The sequence below is a fragment of the Molossus molossus genome, unplaced genomic scaffold (assembly GCF_014108415.1).
Source record: "Molossus molossus isolate mMolMol1 unplaced genomic scaffold, mMolMol1.p scaffold_m16_p_3, whole genome shotgun sequence".
Taxonomy (NCBI): Eukaryota; Metazoa; Chordata; class Mammalia; order Chiroptera; family Molossidae; genus Molossus; species Molossus molossus.
The window spans coordinates 50,791,916-50,811,181 of NW_023425366.1; the positions used below are offsets into that span (position 1 = coordinate 50,791,916).

At 36.0% G+C, this 19,266-nt stretch overlaps 1 protein-coding gene across 4 annotated transcripts in view; it reads right to left on the bottom strand.

Annotated features, from left to right (window-relative positions):
- The window catches only part of CERT1 (ceramide transporter 1), a 94,478-nt gene that overhangs the window by 24,299 nt on the left and 50,913 nt on the right, over positions 1–19,266 (bottom strand). For all 4 annotated transcript variants that reach the window (XM_036278893.1, XM_036278895.1, XM_036278892.1 and 1 more), the window contains 2 exons: positions 3,908–4,065; positions 257–349 (listed from right to left, as the gene is read on the bottom strand). In XM_036278893.1, the coding sequence (XP_036134786.1) occupies positions 257–349; positions 3,908–4,065 (251 nt within the window). The remainder of the gene's footprint in view (positions 1–256; positions 350–3,907; positions 4,066–19,266) is intronic.

The window sequence follows — 19,266 nt, forward strand, 5'->3', positions numbered from 1 at the left end:
GTCCCATAAAGTGGACCGTCATAATAATGAGCCTTTTAAAGCCTCTACTAAACTTTGTAGGCAATGTCAAAAATTTTATTTCAGAGTAAACCTAGCATTTATATATTATGGAATATACATTCAATTAAAATAAACATAGAAGAATTATATATTTAGAATATTTAAAGGTTACAAAAGTGTAATCTAAAAACTAATCACTTTTGTGATAGGCATATCTATGTGTTTTTCTTTCTAAGATCAAAATATAACTTCATACCTCATAATCTGGTCCTCCAAAGTGGGATTTTTTCTTAAGTTCTATCACGGCATTTTTGTATGCTTCCTCTATTCTTCTTCTTTTCTCCATTTCCTATTTTTGAAAGAAAGCAAGTAAAAAATGTATCATTTAAAGTGGGAATTTTCTCTGCATTTCACTGAAATTTTATGATTTGGCCAAAAAATAACTCCACTTCTATGAAAAATGAGTATTATTCTGGGCTATATATTTATACACCAGCTACCATTTAAATCACCACTAAAATCACCTAATAGGCAGGCTGAATATTTAATAGGATTAAGTAACTGCCAGAGTATCTGTGCATTACAAAAGATAAATCAGTACCAGACGAATGCCTCCAATATATTCCTGTGTTTGTTTCCCCCAAATAAAAGCAAAATTGACTTTGTTATAAACAAAAACAAAACATAAAACAAATAATGGATGCCAGGAAGAAAATAACTCAATTAAGTGGAATCAATAAATGTTAAAAAGAACATAAACTAAGAAAGAAATTTCTTGTACTTTCCCACTGCTGGTTAAAACTATTTTAGAGCCCCAAAAGAGCTTAGATTTCCATTTAAATCCTCTTTTTTTTTTTTTTTATAGATATTGTGTACAGCTCTAAGAGGTTAAAAGACCCAAGGTCAACACTTAAAAGAAAAGGCCCTGGTACCAATCTCATACTTATTTCTACAACAATGGGCTGCATTGTGTCAAATGGTACTCAGTTCAACAAACTTGTAAACCCAATGCTTTTAATTCAAATGCCTTACCTCAAATACTTAAGGGCTAAAAGTCCACATTAAACTCACACAAAACTAACTACTTCCAAATGCCCTCTCTGCAATAGAGCTATTGCAAATCAATAAATTAATTCATTAACCCAAAGATTAAGTGCTTATTGTATACTCAAGAGAAATTGGGACTACAGACCCAGTAGAATGGTTAAAAATTAAAAAATAAATAAATAAAACACCCATAAAAAACTGACACTATTAAGTGCTGACAAGGGTGAAGAGCAACTAGAATTCTCATCTACTACTGCTGGTGGGAGTTTAAACTGATATAACCACTTTAGAAAACTGTTTGTCAGTATCCACTAAAGCTAAAGATATACCCCATGAATCAACAATTGTACTCTTAGATATATGCCCAAGAGAAATTAGTGCATATGTCTACCAAAAGATATATACAAGAATGTTCACATAATATTTTGACTATTATTCAAAATAGTCAAAATATAAAAACCTAAACGTCCATCAACAGCAAAAACAGATAATTAAATTGAAATCAAACAATGAAAATTCATTATACAATGAAATACAATAAAAAGGAACAAACTACCACTATGTAACAACACGAATGAACCTCACAGTCAATGTTGCAGAGGGGGGAGATAGAGATAAGAGTGTATATTGTATGAATTTATATGATGTCCAAGAACAGATAAAACTAATCTATGATCATGTAAGTTAGAACTGTGATCACCTCTTGAGGTGGTGGTATGATTAGGTAGGGAAAAGAGGGACACTTCTGCCATAAAAGTTCTGTATATGGATCTGAGTGGTGCTTACAAGGGTATATACAAATGTATAAAAATCATGAAGCAATACACTTAAGACTGGTGCACTTCACTATATATTTTAACATATCTTAATTAAAAATGAACATAAGCCCTGGCTGGTTTGGCTCAGCGGTTAGAGCATCGGGCTGCGGTCCAGAGAGACCCGGGTTCGATTCCCGCTAAGGGCATGTACCTCGGTTGCAGTTTGTCCCAGGCCCTGGTTGGTCATGCGGGTGGCAGCCACTCGATGTGTCCCTTTCACGTCGATGTTTCTCTCTCTCTCTCTCTCCCTCTCTCTCCCTCCCACTGTATCTGTGCAAAAAATGGAAAAATGTCCTCGGGTGAGGATAAAAAAAAAAAAAAAAAAATGAACATAAAAACACATAGCACAGCAAAAAAGAGGAGAAAGTGAAAGGGCATGCCAAATTACACATATGTGAGTTTATTAATGTTAGAAAACATCTTAAATGAATAGAATATTTTTAGGCAGTGTGGTTAGATATGAATGATGATTCCTTAGTGAAGGATAGAGAGACTAAAATCAAAAAGGTTTATTTTCTTTATTGCTTCTAGAGAGAGAGGAAGGGCGAGGGAAAGAGAGATAGAAACATTGATGAGAGAGAATATCAATGAGAGAGAACGTCGACTGGCCGCATCCTGCATGCCCCCCACTGGGGATCGGGACCACAACCTGGGCATATACTCTGACCAGGAATCGAACTGGTGACATCTTGGTGCATGGGTTGGTGCTCAACCACTGAGTCACACTGGCCAGGCTAAAACCAAAAAGTTTTAAATAAACTAGTCTAGATGAGTTGAATGATTCTCTTGAATCATTAGTCTAATAGATTTAAGGGGATGTACTATTTTCTCAATACATTATTTTTTGTGTGCACAGGAAATCTTCTAAAAATGAAACTTGATTCACAAGAATATAGAGTAGACATTTTTTAAGTTTGACTCCAGAATAATAATGAAATGTTTGTACCTTAAATGGATGTTTTTATTGCCTGTTTTTAAAGAATACATATTTTATTAGTCAACATGGCTTGCTGTACTTGAGAACTCTGAACAATTCTCTTTTCTTCTAAACATGGGGACCTCTTTAAATACACAGTGATATTCAAATTCTATGGCCACTCTGCCATTATATTAGCGATGACAATGCTTTCCTTAGTGTCCTACTCAAATTGATAACACCTTCAAATACTACAAGCAATATGACTCACTAATAAGTGAGATTCTGACTGATGTTGCTTAATATCCAGAGCTGAAATACAGAAAACAGTAAAACTCTTCTAACTCTGCTATTTCTAACACCTCTGGACAAGTCTCTGGGCCACAGTTCCTATTCTATAAAATGGTGGCATGTTTCGGTTCTAACATTTTACTATTTTATTGATGTTGAATTATAAACAGATATAGTCCTACTAAACAAATTCACTAAGGCATATTTTTTACACTAGAAACTAAATATTCATATTGTAATATTATCCGAGTTATAGTTTAAATAAAGGTCAGAAAAGGTGAACAGGAAGCAATATTTAATGAATAATATAATGTATGTTGAATAATATCACAATGACCTTGGAAAATTTACATGGTTATGAATGCAATAAGTTAATATTTAACTTTATAAATTGGTGTTTAAGTTAGTTTATGTATCTTAAATGCAGTTTCATATACCATATAATAAAGTTGGGTAATGTTAAAGGCTATTAAAACCCTATCAAGAATGTACAGTGTACAGTAACTGAATACTTAGCTGATGAACCTCATCAGGAAAATGAGGTTAAGATGCCTGCAAAGTTTCAGAGTAGTACCACCTACTACTTTTATCAATCTCAATGGGTTTTTTCTTAAGAAGTCAGTTTGGCCTTGGCCGGTTTGGCTCAGTGGTTGGAGCGTCAGCCTGCAAACCAGCGTCCCGGCTTCCGTTCCCACTAGGGGCATGTACTCCCCCCCCAAAGTAAAAAACAAAAAAACAAAAACAAAGAAGTTAGTTTGGTTAAACATTCAATCCACATATATAAAACTTAAATAAAATCTGATTATTATTTAAAAGAAAGAAAAACTAGTCTTACCTTATCCAGTCTCTTTTGCCAGCTGTCCTCACGTTTTACCATTAGTTCAATACAATGAGAAAGTGTAGCAAGGATTCCAGCAGTAGTTGCTTTAAAAGTTATTGCCTCCCCTTTAAAGTCTATACCATTAATTCCTTTCGGTGTTACCTGTGGAAATACTGAAAAAGAAAGTTATCCATTGAAAATCTTTCTAATGAAAAAATAACTCTTCACAACTTAGAATTAAAAGTTGTTTAGAAAACTAGCAAATCAGCCCTGGCCAGTGTGGCTCAGTTGGCTGGAATATCATCCCGTACACCACAAGGTGGCAGTTTTGATTTCCAGTCAGGCACAAACCTAGGTTGCAGGTTTGATCCCTGATGGGGCATGTGCGGGAGGCAACAGATCGATGTTTCTTCTCATATCAATGTTTCTCTCTCTCCCCCATTCCTTTCTCTAAAATAAAAAGGAAAACAAAATAAAAAAAAACCCAAATTAGCAAATCAGAGAAGGTTTTTAGAATATAATTTCCTTCTTCCTGGCCAACATTTAAAAATTTCCATTCAGCCCTGGAGGGTTTGGCACAGTGGTTAGAGAGTTGGCCTTTAAACCAATGAGTCATGGGTTCAATTCCAGTCAAGGGCATGTACCTCAGATGCAGTTCATCCTCGGCCCTGGTAGGATCTTCCTGGAGGCAACCAGTTGATATGGCTCTATCACATTGATGTTTCTCTCTGTCTCTCTCTCTCCCCCTCTCTCCCACTCTATCTGATGATAAACAGAAAAATATCCTCAGGTGAGAAATAAAAAAAAAGTCCATTCATACTCTTTTTAATTTTTTTTGCATTTATCTTCAGATAGAGCGGGAAAGACGGGGGAGAGAGAGAAACATCAATGTGAGAGAGACACATCACCTGGCTGCCACCCACAGAACCCCAACCAGGGCCAGAGACAAATTGCAACCGAGGTACGTGCCTCTAGCGGGAACTGAACCCAGGACTCTCTGGTCAATGGGCCAACACTCTAACTGCTGAGCCAAACTGGCCAGGGCCATTTATACTCTTTCAGCAAGGAAGCTTGTGTCAGCATATGCACTTTCAAGTCTATTTTTTAATTTTTTAAAATTAATTAATTTATTTTTGTTACAGATGTTTCTTCTTTCTCCCCCACTGATTCCCCCTCTTCCTCCCTCCTCACCTTGTCCCCAGCTTTGTTGTCCATGTCCATTGTTCCTGCATACATACATATAAGTTCTGTGGTTTATCTCTCCCCCACCACCCCCTTTTCTAGGGATTGTCAGTCTGTACCCCACTTCCACGTCTCTGGGACTACCCCATTCCTCAGACTATTATGTTCATTATATTCCACAAATAAGTGAGATCATATGATACTTGTCTTTCTCTGTTTGGCTTGTTTCACTTAGGATAATACTTTCCAGGTCCCTCCATGTCGTCTCAGAGGATAAGAGATCTTTCTTTCTTACAGCTTCACAGTACTCCATTGAGCATATGTACCATTCATCTACTGATGGACACTTAGGCTGTTTCCAGATCTTAGCTATTGTAAATAGTGCTGCTACAAACACGGGGGTACATATATTCTTTCTGATTGGTGTTTCAGGCTTCTTAGGGTATATTCCTCAAAGTGGGATCACTGGGTCAAATGGAAGTTCAATTTTTAAGTTTTTGAGGTAACACCATATTGTTTCCCATAGTGGCTGCACCAGTCTGCATTCGCACCAGTCTGCATTCCCACCAGCAGTGTACTAGAGTCCCCTTTTCTCCACACCCTTGTCAACACTTGTTGTTTGATGATTTGTTGATGGAGGCCATTCTGACAGGTGTGAGGTAATACCTCATTGTTGTTTTAATTTGCATCTCTCTGATGATTAGTGATGTCAAGCATTTCTTTATATGTCTCTTGGCCATTTGTATGTCCTGTTTGGAGAGGTGTCTATTTAGTTCCTCTGCCCATTTTTTAATTGGGTTCTTTGTCTTCCTTTTATGGAGTTGTATGAGCACTCTATATATAATGGAAATTAACCCCTTATCTGATATATCATTGACAATTATGCTCTGCCATACAGTGGGTTGGCTTTCCATTTTGATGATTGAGAGTGCAGATTCTTGCTGTGCAGAAGCTTTTGAGTTTGATGTAGTCCCATGTGTTCATTTTTTCCTTTGATTCTGTTGCCTTAGGTGATGTATCAGTGAAGATTCTGCTGCGTATAATGTCTGAAATTTTGTTGCCTACAGTTTCTTCTAGGATTTTTATGGATTCATGAGTCACATTTAAGTCTTTTATCCATTTTGAGTTTATTCTTGTATATGGTGTAAGTTGATGGTGTAGTTTCATTTTTTTGCACGTAGCTGTCCAATTTTCCCAACACCATTTATTAAAGAGGCCGTCTTTACTCCACTGTATGCTCTTGCCACCTTTGTCAAATATTAATTGAGTATATTGCCTTGGGTCCATTTCTGGGTTCTCTGTTCTGTTCCACTGGTCTATATGCCTGTTCCTGTGCCAGTACCAGGCTGTTTTGATTACAGTGGCTTTGTAGTATAACCTGAAATCTGGTAATGTGATCCCTCCAACTTTGTTCTTCTTTTTCAAGATTGCTATGGCTATTCAAGGTCTTTTTTGGTTCCATATGAACTTTTGAAGTATTTGTTCTAGTTCTGTGAAGTATGTCGTGATATTCTGATGGGGATTGCATTGAATCTATAGATTGCTTTGTGTAATATGGACATTTTAATGATGTTAATTCTTTCAATCAATGGACAATGTATGCGCTTCCACTTTTTTATATCTTCCTCTATTTCTTTTTTCAATGACCTGCAGTTTTCTGTGAATAGGTCCTTTATTTCTTTGGTTAAGTTTATTCCTAGGCATCTTAATTTTTTTGCCACAATCGTAAGTGGGATTTTTTTTTTTTAGTTTCTCTTTCTGTGAGTTCATCGTTGGTGTATAAGAATGCCATCAATTTCTTGACATTAATTTTGGAAGGCAGCTATGCTCACCACTATACCACCAACGCCAACAATTTTGTATCCTGCTACTTTGCCAAATTCATTTATTATGTCTAGTAAATTTTTGATGGAGTCTTTGGGGAAGTCTTTTTTTCTTTATTTTATTTCCAGAAATCTATTGGCTGTGCTGTACCTAGTGAATAAAGTGCTAGGACTAATATGTTAATAACACTCTGACAGCTTAGAGCAGAACCTAATTATGGCAAGACCAATGCACACATTAAATATTATTTTATCTTGCCCTGGTCAGTTTGGCTCAGCGGTTGGAGCATTGGCCTGCAGACTGAATGGGCTCCAGGTTCAGTTCTTGGCCCTGGTTGGGGGTTGTGTGGGAGGCAACCAATCGGTGTGTCTCTCTCTCCCCCTCCCTCCCTTTCACTGTATCTAGAAAATCAATGGAATAATATCCTTGGTTGAGGATTAAAAACAACAACAACAAAATTGTTTTTTATGTTTACATTTTATATTATTAATTCAGAGTTAGCTTTGAATGAAATGAAAAAAAATTTTAAACTCACAAGATGCAAACAAGAGAACACACTATCTTACACTACTAACTAATAAGAAACCATTGCAATAGAACTCATAAATAAAATAATACTTCCAACTTTAAAAACTCATATGAAGATATGACAGTAAAGGTACAATCCAAAAAAAAGAACAAACTGATAAACTACTTCATCAAAATATAAAATTTCTCCTCTTCAAGGCACAGTTAAAAGAATGAAAACTGTAGTTATACGAGATGAGTTAGTCTAGCAATGTAATACACAGCATGATGACTATAGTTAATAATATTGCACTGAATAGTAGAAATTTGCTAAGACAGATGTCAGATGCTCTAATCACCAAAAAAAGGGTAACTATGTGAGATGATGTTAACTAGTGCAAGTAATCATTTTGCTATGTATACCAAATCATTACATTGTACACCTTAACTGGGAGAAAATCTTTGTAAAGCCTATGTCTGTTAAGGAACTTGTATCCTACATACACACACATACACACACACACACACGTATTATATACATACAATACTAACATAGTCTATAATACAATATAAATATAGTATATTGTAACCTTCAAACTCAAAAATAAAAAAATATATGACCTAATAAAAAATTTGAACAGAAGATTTAAATACACATCACCAAAGAAGATATAGGATGGCAAATAAGCACATGCAAAGATGCTCAATATTGTAAATTACAAGGGAAAGGAAAATTAAAAACCACAGTGAGATACCACTCCACTCCACACCTATTAGAAGACTAAAACTGAAAACGACTGACCATACCAAGTGTTGGCTGAGATTTGGAGGGACTGGGACTCTCACATATGGCTGGTGAAATATACTTTAGCAGTTTCTTGAAAAGTTAAACATACCCCTACCATGATTCAGCTGTTCCACTCCTATCTATTTACCCCACAGCCCGGCCAGTGTGGCTCAGTGGATTGAGTGTCGTCCCATGGACTGAGAGGTCCTGGTTTGATTTCCAGTCAGGGCACATGCTCAGGTTGTAGGTTTAATCCCCAGTAGGGGGTGTGCAGGAGGCAGCCAAGCAATATTTCTCTCTCTCTCTAAAAAATAAAAACATATTTAAAAAAATATTTACCCCGAAGAAATAAATGTCCATAAAAAGACTTGTACATGCATGTTCAGAGCAGCATTATTTGTAATAGTCAAAAACTATAAACAAACCAAATATCCACCAACAGACGAGTGAATACACAAATTGTCGTGTAACAACACGAGGGAATACTACTCAGCAATAAAATAATAAAAAGAATCAAATACTGATACATGCGATAACAATGATGAATATCAAACTGAAAAAGAAGTCAGGCCAAAAGAACCCCACAAACTGTGTAAATCCATTCATACTAAATTCTAGAAAATGCAGACTAACCTATAATGACAGAAAAAAGAGATCAGTGGTTGTTTGGGAAGACAAAGGGGATTAAGGAAACTTTTCAAGAATCATGGACATCAATGATGATCTTGATTGTGGTTATAACATCATAATTTACCAAACTGTACACTTAAATAAGTGCAGTTTATTGTATGTTAATTATATCTCAATAAAGCTGTTAAAAACACATTTTATTCTTATATTTTTCTGAACTCCTATCATTGTAACTTCTATATTTTCTATCATTATTACCAAGATTGTGGTTTTATTGTAAACTATTGTTTTTATTAATAATCAACTTAGAAGTTAAAGTCATCTGTGTCCTATATAAGACAATGTGTTTAATTGTAATAATAGGCCCTTCCTACTAAATGCTTGCTAATTTATATACTTCAGAGTCAGTACAAGATGGAGCAACATAAGATGTCTTTGAAAAAAAACTCTAGAAAAATGGACCTCTTCAGCTAGCTGCACTTACTACTTTCAGAAGTAGCCACCTGAAATCCTTTTCAGAATGATACAGGGGTTATATAACAGATTTTTAAGCTTTCAAACAGTTGATATTTTCAACATTATTTAGTGTTTCACACATGGTAAGATCTCTGAAACAAATTTCTCTCATGTTGTATTCTGTTAGGAAATGAAAGCATGAAGACATAAACCCCATCAAGCCCTGGCTGGTTTTGCTCAGTGATTAGAGAGTTGTCCTGGCACTCTTCAATCCAAGTATTAAATTCCCAGTTAAGGGCACGCACCTGGGTTGTAGGTTTGATCCAGGCCCTGGTCTGGGTCGTGCAGAAGGCAACCAAAAGATATGTTTCTCTCACACTGATGTTTCTTTCTCTCCCTCTTCCTTCTTTCCTCACTCCCTTCCACTCTATTTAAAACCAACTGAAAAATATCCTTTGGTGAGGATTAACAACAACAAAAATCTCAATTTGTCACCCACTGGGCTCCTCTAAGTATTGGTGACTTTAATTTTTGCTCCAAGTCTCTTATGCCTTATAGTGTAAAACTGTATTAATCTTGATAAAAAATATTAAGCAAAACCCCAAAGTACTTGATAAGGGAATGAAAAGTAATCTGTGGTCTAAATTCTTTGTTTAGACAATATATGAGCATGTGCACACAAACTAGGTGGGGGAAAAGGACAGAACAGTATTCATGTTTCCTTGAGTAATGAAAGCTCCATCAACCCTAAATTTCCTCTCAGTGAGTTTCATCAACCTGTGTAGTTTTGTAAAACATGTTCTCTCTTGTCCATGTTTCTCTCTCTCCCAAAAATCAATAAAAAAAAAAAAGGAGCGTGCATATATGTATGTGTGTATATCTTGATTTGATCAGTTGATATTTACCATCATTATTTTATACATGATATGACAAAAATATTCTAGTATATTACTTACAAAACAGGAATAGATTTAAGTTAGAAAATCAGTCAGAAAATATGGTTAGAAATGTAGTTAAATGGGAGCAACTGGAAAATGTAACAGAAATAAAAATCCACACAAATGACCATCTTCAATATTTAATACAATTTAATCATAAGACGTGAGGATTTTAAAATAGGAAATTTTTGACTTTAGATTGGCTTAATCTAAATTAGATGCCAAAAATTTAACTGTATTTTCTAGTCTTTAAGAAATAAAATAACAGTTTTATTAAGATATAATTCACATACCATATAATTGGCTCATTTAACAAGTACAAATTTGTACAAGCATCATTAGAATCAACTTTAGGACATTTTCATGAACCATCCCTTAAAATCCCATACACTTTGGCAGTCACTTCCCATTTCCCCCAACCCTACCATCACCTGCCCCAAGCCTTAGACAATCACTAACCTACTTCCTACTTCTATGATTTGCCTCTGAATATTTCATATAAACGAACAATAAGCAGTCTTTTGTAACTGTCTTCCATTTAGCATATTTTCAAAGTTCACCCATGTTATAGCAGGTATCAGTACATTATTCTTACATATAGCTAAAAAATGTTCCATTGTATGGTTATATCACATTTTCATGCTTTAGTAGGTGAATAATTTGGGTTCATCTTGTTATGAATAATGTTGCAATGGACATTCATGTACATATTTTTATGTGAATGTATGTTTTCATTTCTCTTAACTAAACACCTACGGGTAGAAAAGCTAGGTCAAATAGAAACTCTAACCTGTTGAGGAACTGCTACATTGTTTTCCAAGGCAGCTGCACCCTTTTACATTCCCACCAGCCACATAAAAGGATTCTAATTTCTCCACATCCTTACCAACACTTGTTATATTGTATTTCTTTCAGATTGTAGCTAGCCTAGTAGGTGTAAAGTGATATCTCATTGTGGCTTTAACTTGCATTTTCCTACAGCTAATGATATTGAGAAAATTTTCATGTATTTATTGGCCATTTGTATATCTTCTTTGGAGAAACGTCTATCAGATTTTTTTTTTTTGGTCTATTTTTAAATTGAGATATTGTTCTAGTATCAATTTGTAAGAGTTCTTTATATAGTTTAGACACAAATCCCTTATCAGACATGTAATTGGCAAATGCTTTCTCCCATTTTATGAGTTATATTTTTATTTTTTGATGGTATCTTTTGAAGCACAGATAAAGGGTCAATTAATACTTTTTTACTTCTAACTTTTATGGTCTTATCTAAGAAGACTATGCCTACCCAAGGTCATTAAAATTTACTCTTATTATTATTATTATTTGTTCAGGTAGAGTGGGAGGAAGAGAGAGAGAGAAACATCGACATGAAAGGGACACATCAAGTGGCTGCCACCCGCACGACCAACCAGGGCCGGGGACAAACTGCAAGTGAGGTACTCGCCCTTAGTGGGAACCAAACCCGGGTCTCTCTGGACCACAGGCCGACGACACTCTAACCGCTGAGCCAAATCGGCCAGGGCTACTCTTATTATTTATTCTAAGATCTTTATAGTCTTAGCTCTTTAATTCATTTTGAGTTAATTTTTGTATTTGGTGTGAAGTAGGGGTTCAATTTAATTTTCCCCCAAATGGATATCCAGCTGCCCAGCATCATTTGAGAAAACTATTTTTCCTCACCAAATTGTCTTGGCACTCTGTGAACCACTGATTTACTGTAAATGTGAGGGTCTATTTTACTGTAAATGTGAAGGTCTATTTCTGGATTTCCAATTCTATACCATTGATCTATATGTCTCTCCTTATGCCAGTACTATACTATACTGTTGCTTTTGTGCTAAGTTATGAAATCAAAAGTGTGAGTCCCCCTCCTTTATTCTTTTTCAAGACTGTTTTAGCTAGTCCAGGTCACCTGCATTTCCATATGAATTATAGGATCGGCTTGTCTATTTCTGCAAAAAACCTACTTGAGATTTTGGTAAGGGATACATTAAATCTATAGGTCAATTTGGGGAATAATGAATTCTTAATATTAAGTCTTCTTCTGACCCATGAACATAGAACATCTTTCCATTTTATTTAGGTCTTCTTCAATTTTTTTCATAATGCTTTATTATCTTCAGAGTGGAAGGTTTGTGCTTTTATTTTTTATTTTTTTATCCTCACCCGAGGATATTTCTCCATTTTTTGTTCAGATAGAGTGGGAGGGAGAGAAAGAGAGAGGGAAACATTGACGTGAAAGGTACACATCAAGTGGATGCCACCCACATGACCACCAGGACCGGGGACAAACCGCAACCGAGGCACGCGCCCTTAGCGGGAACTGAACCTGGGTCTCTCTGGACTGCAGGCCGACGCTCTAACCACTGAGTAAAACCGGCCAGGGCAGTTTGTGCTTCTTTTGTTAAATTTATTCCTAAGTATTTAACTCTTTTTGATGCTATTATAAATAAAACTGGTTGAATTTTATTTTCACTTTGTTCACTGATACTGTATAAAAAATACAACTGACTTTTATATTGATTTGAAAAACATATTCAATATGTATTTTTTTAGTTTATTGATTTTTAGAGAGAAGAAGGGGGGGGGGGGAGAGACAGAGACAGAGACATCGATGGAGCCGGCAATCTCCTGGTGCACAGGATGACGCCCAACCAAGCCACACTGGCCAGGGCTTTATATCGATTTTATACCCTGGAATCTTGCTGAACTTATTTATCACCTCTAATACTTTTTAAGAGGATTTCTTATTATTTTCTCTATACAAGTTAATGGCATCTTCAAACAGACCTATTTTAGTTATTCCTTTGAAATCTGGATGCCTTTTATTTCTTGTTCTTGCCCAGTTCTTGCTAGAACCTATACTACAATGTTGAAAAGTGGCAAGAATGAACATGGCTGCCCTAGCTGGGTGGCTCAGTTGACTAGAGTGTCATCCCCATATGTCCAAGTTGCAGGTTTGGTCCCCAGTCAGGCATACAAGAATCAACCAATGAACGCATAAATAAGTAGAACAATAAATCGATGTTTCTCCCCCATCCCCCAAATCAATTTAAAAAATAAAAAAAGGAACATGCTTGTCTTGTTCCTGATCTTAGGAGAAAAGCATTTAGTCTTTCACTATTGAGTGTAATGTTAATTGTGGGTTCTTCAAATACTTTTGTTCAGGGTGTCCATTCCTAGTTTTTGTTTGTTTTGCTTTAATCATGAAAGAATAGATTTTGTCAAATGATTTTCAGCATCTACTGAGATGATCACTGGTCTTGGCCTTTACTCTACTGATATGATTGTTGCATTAATTGACTTTTTAATGTAAACTAACCTTGTATTCTGGGATAAATCCCATCTGGTCATAGTGTATAATCCTTTTTATATGTTGCTGGGTTTGGTTTAACAGTACTTTATTGAGGATTCGTATCAATATTAATAAAATATATCGATCTGCAGTTTTCTTGTGATATCTTTGCCTGGTTTTGAAATCAAGGTAAAATTGGCCTCCAATTTTTATTTCTGGAAAAAATCTGTGAAGAACTGGTATAAAGTTTTCTTTAAATGTTTGGTATAATTTATCAGTGAAGCCATCTGTACTTGGGCTTTTCTTTGTGGAAAGTTTATTACTAAAGTATCTCTTATTTATTATTGTTCTGTTTGCATTTTCTAGGTCGTCTTAAGCCAGTTTCAATAGTTTGTGTCTTTCTAGGACTTTAGGCCATTTAATTTATCAAATTTGTTGACATATATTTGTTCATAGCATTCACCTATAATCCTTTGTGTTTCTGTAAAGTCAGTAGTAATGTATTCCCTCTTTCATTTCTGATTTTAGTAATTTGAGTCTTCTCTCTTTTTTTCTTCATCAATTTACCTAAAGGTTTTTTTTTTGTTTTTTTTTAATTTTTTTTTTCATCCTCACCCGAGGACATTTTTCCATTTTTTGTACAGGTAGAGTGGGAGGGAGAGAGAGGAAGAGAGAGAGAGAGAGAGAAACATCGACGTGAAAGGGACACATCGAGTGGCCGCCACCCGCACGACCAACCAGGGCCGGGGACAAACTGTAACCGGGGTACATGCCCCCAGCGGGAACCGAACCCCAGTCTCTCCGGACCGCAGGCCGACGCTCTAACCGCTGAGCCAAACCGGCCAGGGCTACCTAAAGGTTTATCAGTTTTGCTCTTTTCAAAGACAAACTTATGCCCTGGCCGGTTTGGCTCAGTGGTTAGAGCATCGGCCTGCGGTCCAGAGAGACCCGGGTTCGGTTCCTGCTAAGGGCGCGTACTCGGTTGCAGCTTGTCCCCGGCCCTGGTTGGTCATGTGGGTGGCAGCCATTCGATGTGTCCCTTTCACGTCGATGTTTCTCTCTCTCTCTCTTCCTCTCTCTCCTTCCCATTCTATCTGAACAAAAAATAGAAAAATGTCCTCGGGTGAGGATAAAAAAACAAACAAAGACAAACTTATAATTTCATCGAATTTCTGTATTTTTTACAATTTTTATTTATTTGCTTTCTATTGTTGAAAGTATTACAGATGTCCCCCTTTTTCCCCCATTTACCCCCCTCCTCCCCAATCCCACACCCCTCCTGCTTTCCACAACCTAATGTCTGTCTACTGGTTATGCATATATGCATATAAGTTCTTTGGGTTTATCTCTTCCCACCCCTCCCACTCCCTACTCCTCTGAGGTTTGTTAATCCATTCCCTACTTTCATGACTCTGGATCTATTTTGGTCAACAGCTTATTTTGTTCACAATGTTCCATAAATTAGTGTGATCATGTGGTACTTGTATTTCTCTGCCTGGCTTATTTCACTCAGCATTACACTCTCCAGGTCCCTCCACATTGTCTCAAAGGGTAAGAGATCTTTCTTTCTTACAGCTGCATAATATTCCACTGTACAAATGTACCACAGCTTTTTTTATCCACTCATCTACTGATGGGCACTTGGGCTATTTTCAGATCTTAAGCTATTGTAAATAGCACTGCTATGAACATAGGGGTACATATATTCTTCCTGATTGGTATTTCAAGCTTCTTAGGATGTATTCCAAGAAGTGGGATCACTGGATAGTTCTATTTTTAATTTTTTGAGGAAACACCATATTGTTTTCCATAGTGGCTTCACCAGTCTGCATTCCCACCAGAAATGTGCAAGAGTCCCCTTTTCTCCACATCTTTGCCAGCACTTGTTTGATGATTTGTTGATAGCCGCCATTCTGGCAGGTGTGAGGTGGTATCTTATAGTTGTTTTAATTCGCATCTCTCTGATGATGAGAGATGTTGAGCATTTTTTCAAATGTCCTGGCCATTTTTATGTCCTGTTTGGAGAAGTGTCTATTTAGGTCCTCTCTTCATTTTTAAATTGGATTGTCTTCCTTTTGTTGAGTTCTATGTCTATATTGTTTTTTTTTATTCTCTTCCTTATTTTATAATACACGTTTTCCAGCTACAAATTTCCCTCTAAGTATTGCTTTAGCTGCAAATTAATTTTGTTGTGGTATATTTTTGCTTTCTTTCACTTCACAGTATTTTCTATTTTTTTTTTTTTAGCCTCACCCGAGAACATTTTTCCATTTTTTGTTCAGATAGAGTGGGAGGGAGAGAGAGGAAGAGAAATATCAATGTAAAAGGGACACATCCAGTGGTTGCCACCCACATAACCAACCAGGGCCGGGGACAAACTGCAACCGAGGTACATGCCCTTAGCGGGAACCGAACCCGGGTCTCTCTGGACTGCAGCACGACGCTCTAACTGCTGAGCCAATCCGGCCAGGGCTCTCTTTTCTTTTGTGATTTCTTCTTTGACCCGCTGGTTATTTATGTGTGTGTTAATTTCCACATATTTGTGAATTTCCCAACTTTCTGTTATTGATTTCTAATTTCAGTCCACTGAGGTTGGAGGACATACTTTGTATGATTATAATCATTTTAAATTAATTAAACCTTATGACCACATATAAAGTCTATCCTAAAGGTTCCATGTGCAACTGAGAAGAATACATATTCTCCTATTGTTGGGTAGAGTGTTCTGTAGATGTCCACTAAGTCTGTTTGTTTACACTATTCAAGTATTTTATTTCCTTGTTATCTTCCTATTTGTTCTGTCTATTATTGAAAGTTGGGTATTGAAGTCTCAAACTATCACTATTGAATTGTCTTTATCTCTTCAATTTGGTTAGCTTTTTAATTTTTTTTTTGTAATTCTTACCTGAGGATCTTTTTCCATTGATTTTTAGGTTGAGTGGAAGGGGGGGGGGGGGAGGAGAGGTGAGAGGGGAGAGACAGATTGACTGGCTGCCCCCGACATGACTTCAACAGGGTCAGGGATCGAACCTGCAACCCAGGTACGTGCCCTAGACAGAGAATCAAACGCTTGACCCTTTGGTCTGAAGGCTGACTCTCTAACCACGGAACCAAACCTGTCAGGGCAATTTGATTAGTTTTTGCTTTACATATTTTGGGGCTCTATTGTTACATACAACTACGTGTATTATTGTTGTATCTTTTAAATGGATTGACCAATATATCCTCATGAAATCTCCTCTTTGTCTCTAGAAACATAAATTAAGATGATATAGAATTAACAGAAGAAAGTTTACATAGAGGTAAATAAGAACTTTGTTCACAAAAAATTGAGGAAACAGTCCTTCAATGACCTAGCATTCTTGAGGCTTTTAACTAAGGAACTAAAGAGGTGTTTTCTTATCTAAAATTTTTTCCTCTGGTCTAAATATTAAAATTACTTTAATTGCCTTTCTTCTCAGGTTAGAATCTTTGAAAGTTTTACTCCTGCTCTACCTGCCAACCCTCAATCCTATTTTTGTAATATTTACTCTTTACTAGCTAGTTCTACATGTTAAAAAACTTTGCATACTCACTACTACAATAAGTGATTTAGACCTAATCCTTAATGATGGCCTTAATGGTGAGGATCATTACAATTATTTGAAAATGCCATTATCCTGTAGCCAATTCTTGTTGGATCTCAGCACCATGGAAAGATACAATGCTTCTAACTTACTTCTAGAGGTTAACCATGGAAAGATACTTTCCACCTATGGTGATTAACAAAAATTAATTTCCATTAACACTTTTATTTTTTAATTTTTTTCTTTATTGACTTTAGAGAGAAAGGAAGGGGGAGAGAGAGAGACAGAAACATTTATAAGAGAGAACATAGACTGGCCACCTCCTGCATGCTCCCCAGTGGGGATCAGACCCACAAGCTGGGCATGTGCCCTGACTGGGAATCGAACTAGTGACCTTTTGGTGCATGGGTCAACGTTCAACCACTGAGCCATGGTGGCCAGGCGCCATTAACACTTTTAAACGGTGACTTCCACAGGTGTACTTAAAACATGACTCATGATTTTTAAAATTGTGCACTTTGTATAGGATATTTATCTAAATGACAGCAATAACCCTGCCTTCTATTGCTTGGTTTTAAATCTCTCTTCAAAAAAGAGATGTTGTGGGCTTTCCTTAAATATCTGGAGATCTGACTAGCTGTTCACATTTAAGAGTTAGGAACTGTAAACTCTATATGCCCTAGCATGATTTTTAAACTAGTGGAATTCATCAAAGAGTGACCTGGTAGATAACTTTTTCACGATGAAACCTTGAAAAATCTCTATTTTTATAGGTCTTTCTCTAAGTCCATTCAGTGTCTCCAGAGTTCAACTTTTTATCAGAAAATATGTCTTGTTGACAGGTGTTCTTAGAGAAGAGAGCTGAGGATTGTGTCTTTCAGAATGTAAATTTTCATTTAGTTCCTGGTTACCAGAATTCTTGGAGATAAGTAGAATATATAGTGACACTCTTAGATTTCAATAATTAGTATATAAGTTTCCATTTAATCACTTTATTGATAGGCCGATATAGCTATCTTTTGCTGTGCTGGGTATTCCTGAATCTGTAACTCTCCAGTTCAATTTCTATAGGAAATAAGCTTCGATTCTTCTTTGGGAAATGTATGTGTGGTATTTCAGTGTATGTGGAATGAAAGACTGGACCTGTGAGCTTTACAACTTCTTTCAATAATTTTTTCCAATATCCAAATAAAATATTTTTCTATTAAATCAGATTATTCATTGTGAAATTAAAATGTAACTGAAAGAAACTTCCCCAAATAAGCCTTTAATTCTATAAAAATATATAAATTTAGATGACTCAAAAAAGTTCAACATTTCAGTCCCAAGTTATAAGAAAAACTTTGTAATAAGCTAGTATTTTGCAAAATTAGGAGAAAGTAAGGTTAGAAGAAAAAAGTAGAGAGCCATGATGAAAGAAATAAAGAACGAACAAGTGAGGGAAAGAACCATTACATTTTAGTATTAATATTCAGATGGAATATTCCCATATGATCTCTGAAACAAAATTATTTTCACGCATGACAGTTTTAAAAAAATTATTTGAAAATATGACACAGCCATAGATTGCTTCACAGTCTTTCATAACTTCAGGGGGAAAAAAAGCACAATTAGATTAACTTACTTTTTTTTTTTTTCCATAAAGGCTTATTTGTAACTTAAAAAATTTAGAAATCCATCTAGCTTTTTCTTTAGGACATGTCAAAACAGGAACACTGACTATTAATCACAGGTTTCTGGTGTTTTAAGATTCCATGTAGGAGTGATGCCATGTGGTATGTCTTTAGCTTACTGCCCTTTAGGTTTATCCACGTTGTCACAAATCAGAAGTTTCTAGTGAACAATTCAGAATTCCATCTAATAAATTAGCTATTCTAAGTAAAGGAACGATTAATAAACTGGCATATAAAATAAACTACTTTGCTTTTGGTCTACAAACACTGTGCTGTGAAATCAGTCATTTCAATTATTTTTCTTTAATAACACTGATCATACATTTTCCAACAGCAGTTTATCAAGTGGAAAGAGAAAACACTAAAGACAGAAACATACTCTAAAGAAACATTTAAGTTGCATTACAATGCTTTCCCTACAAGAAACGTTAGCAGTTCCAGAAACTGATTCTACCAAATACTGCTGCAATAAGTATGCTATTGCCTGAAATTTAGAATGAGTCTTTGTTA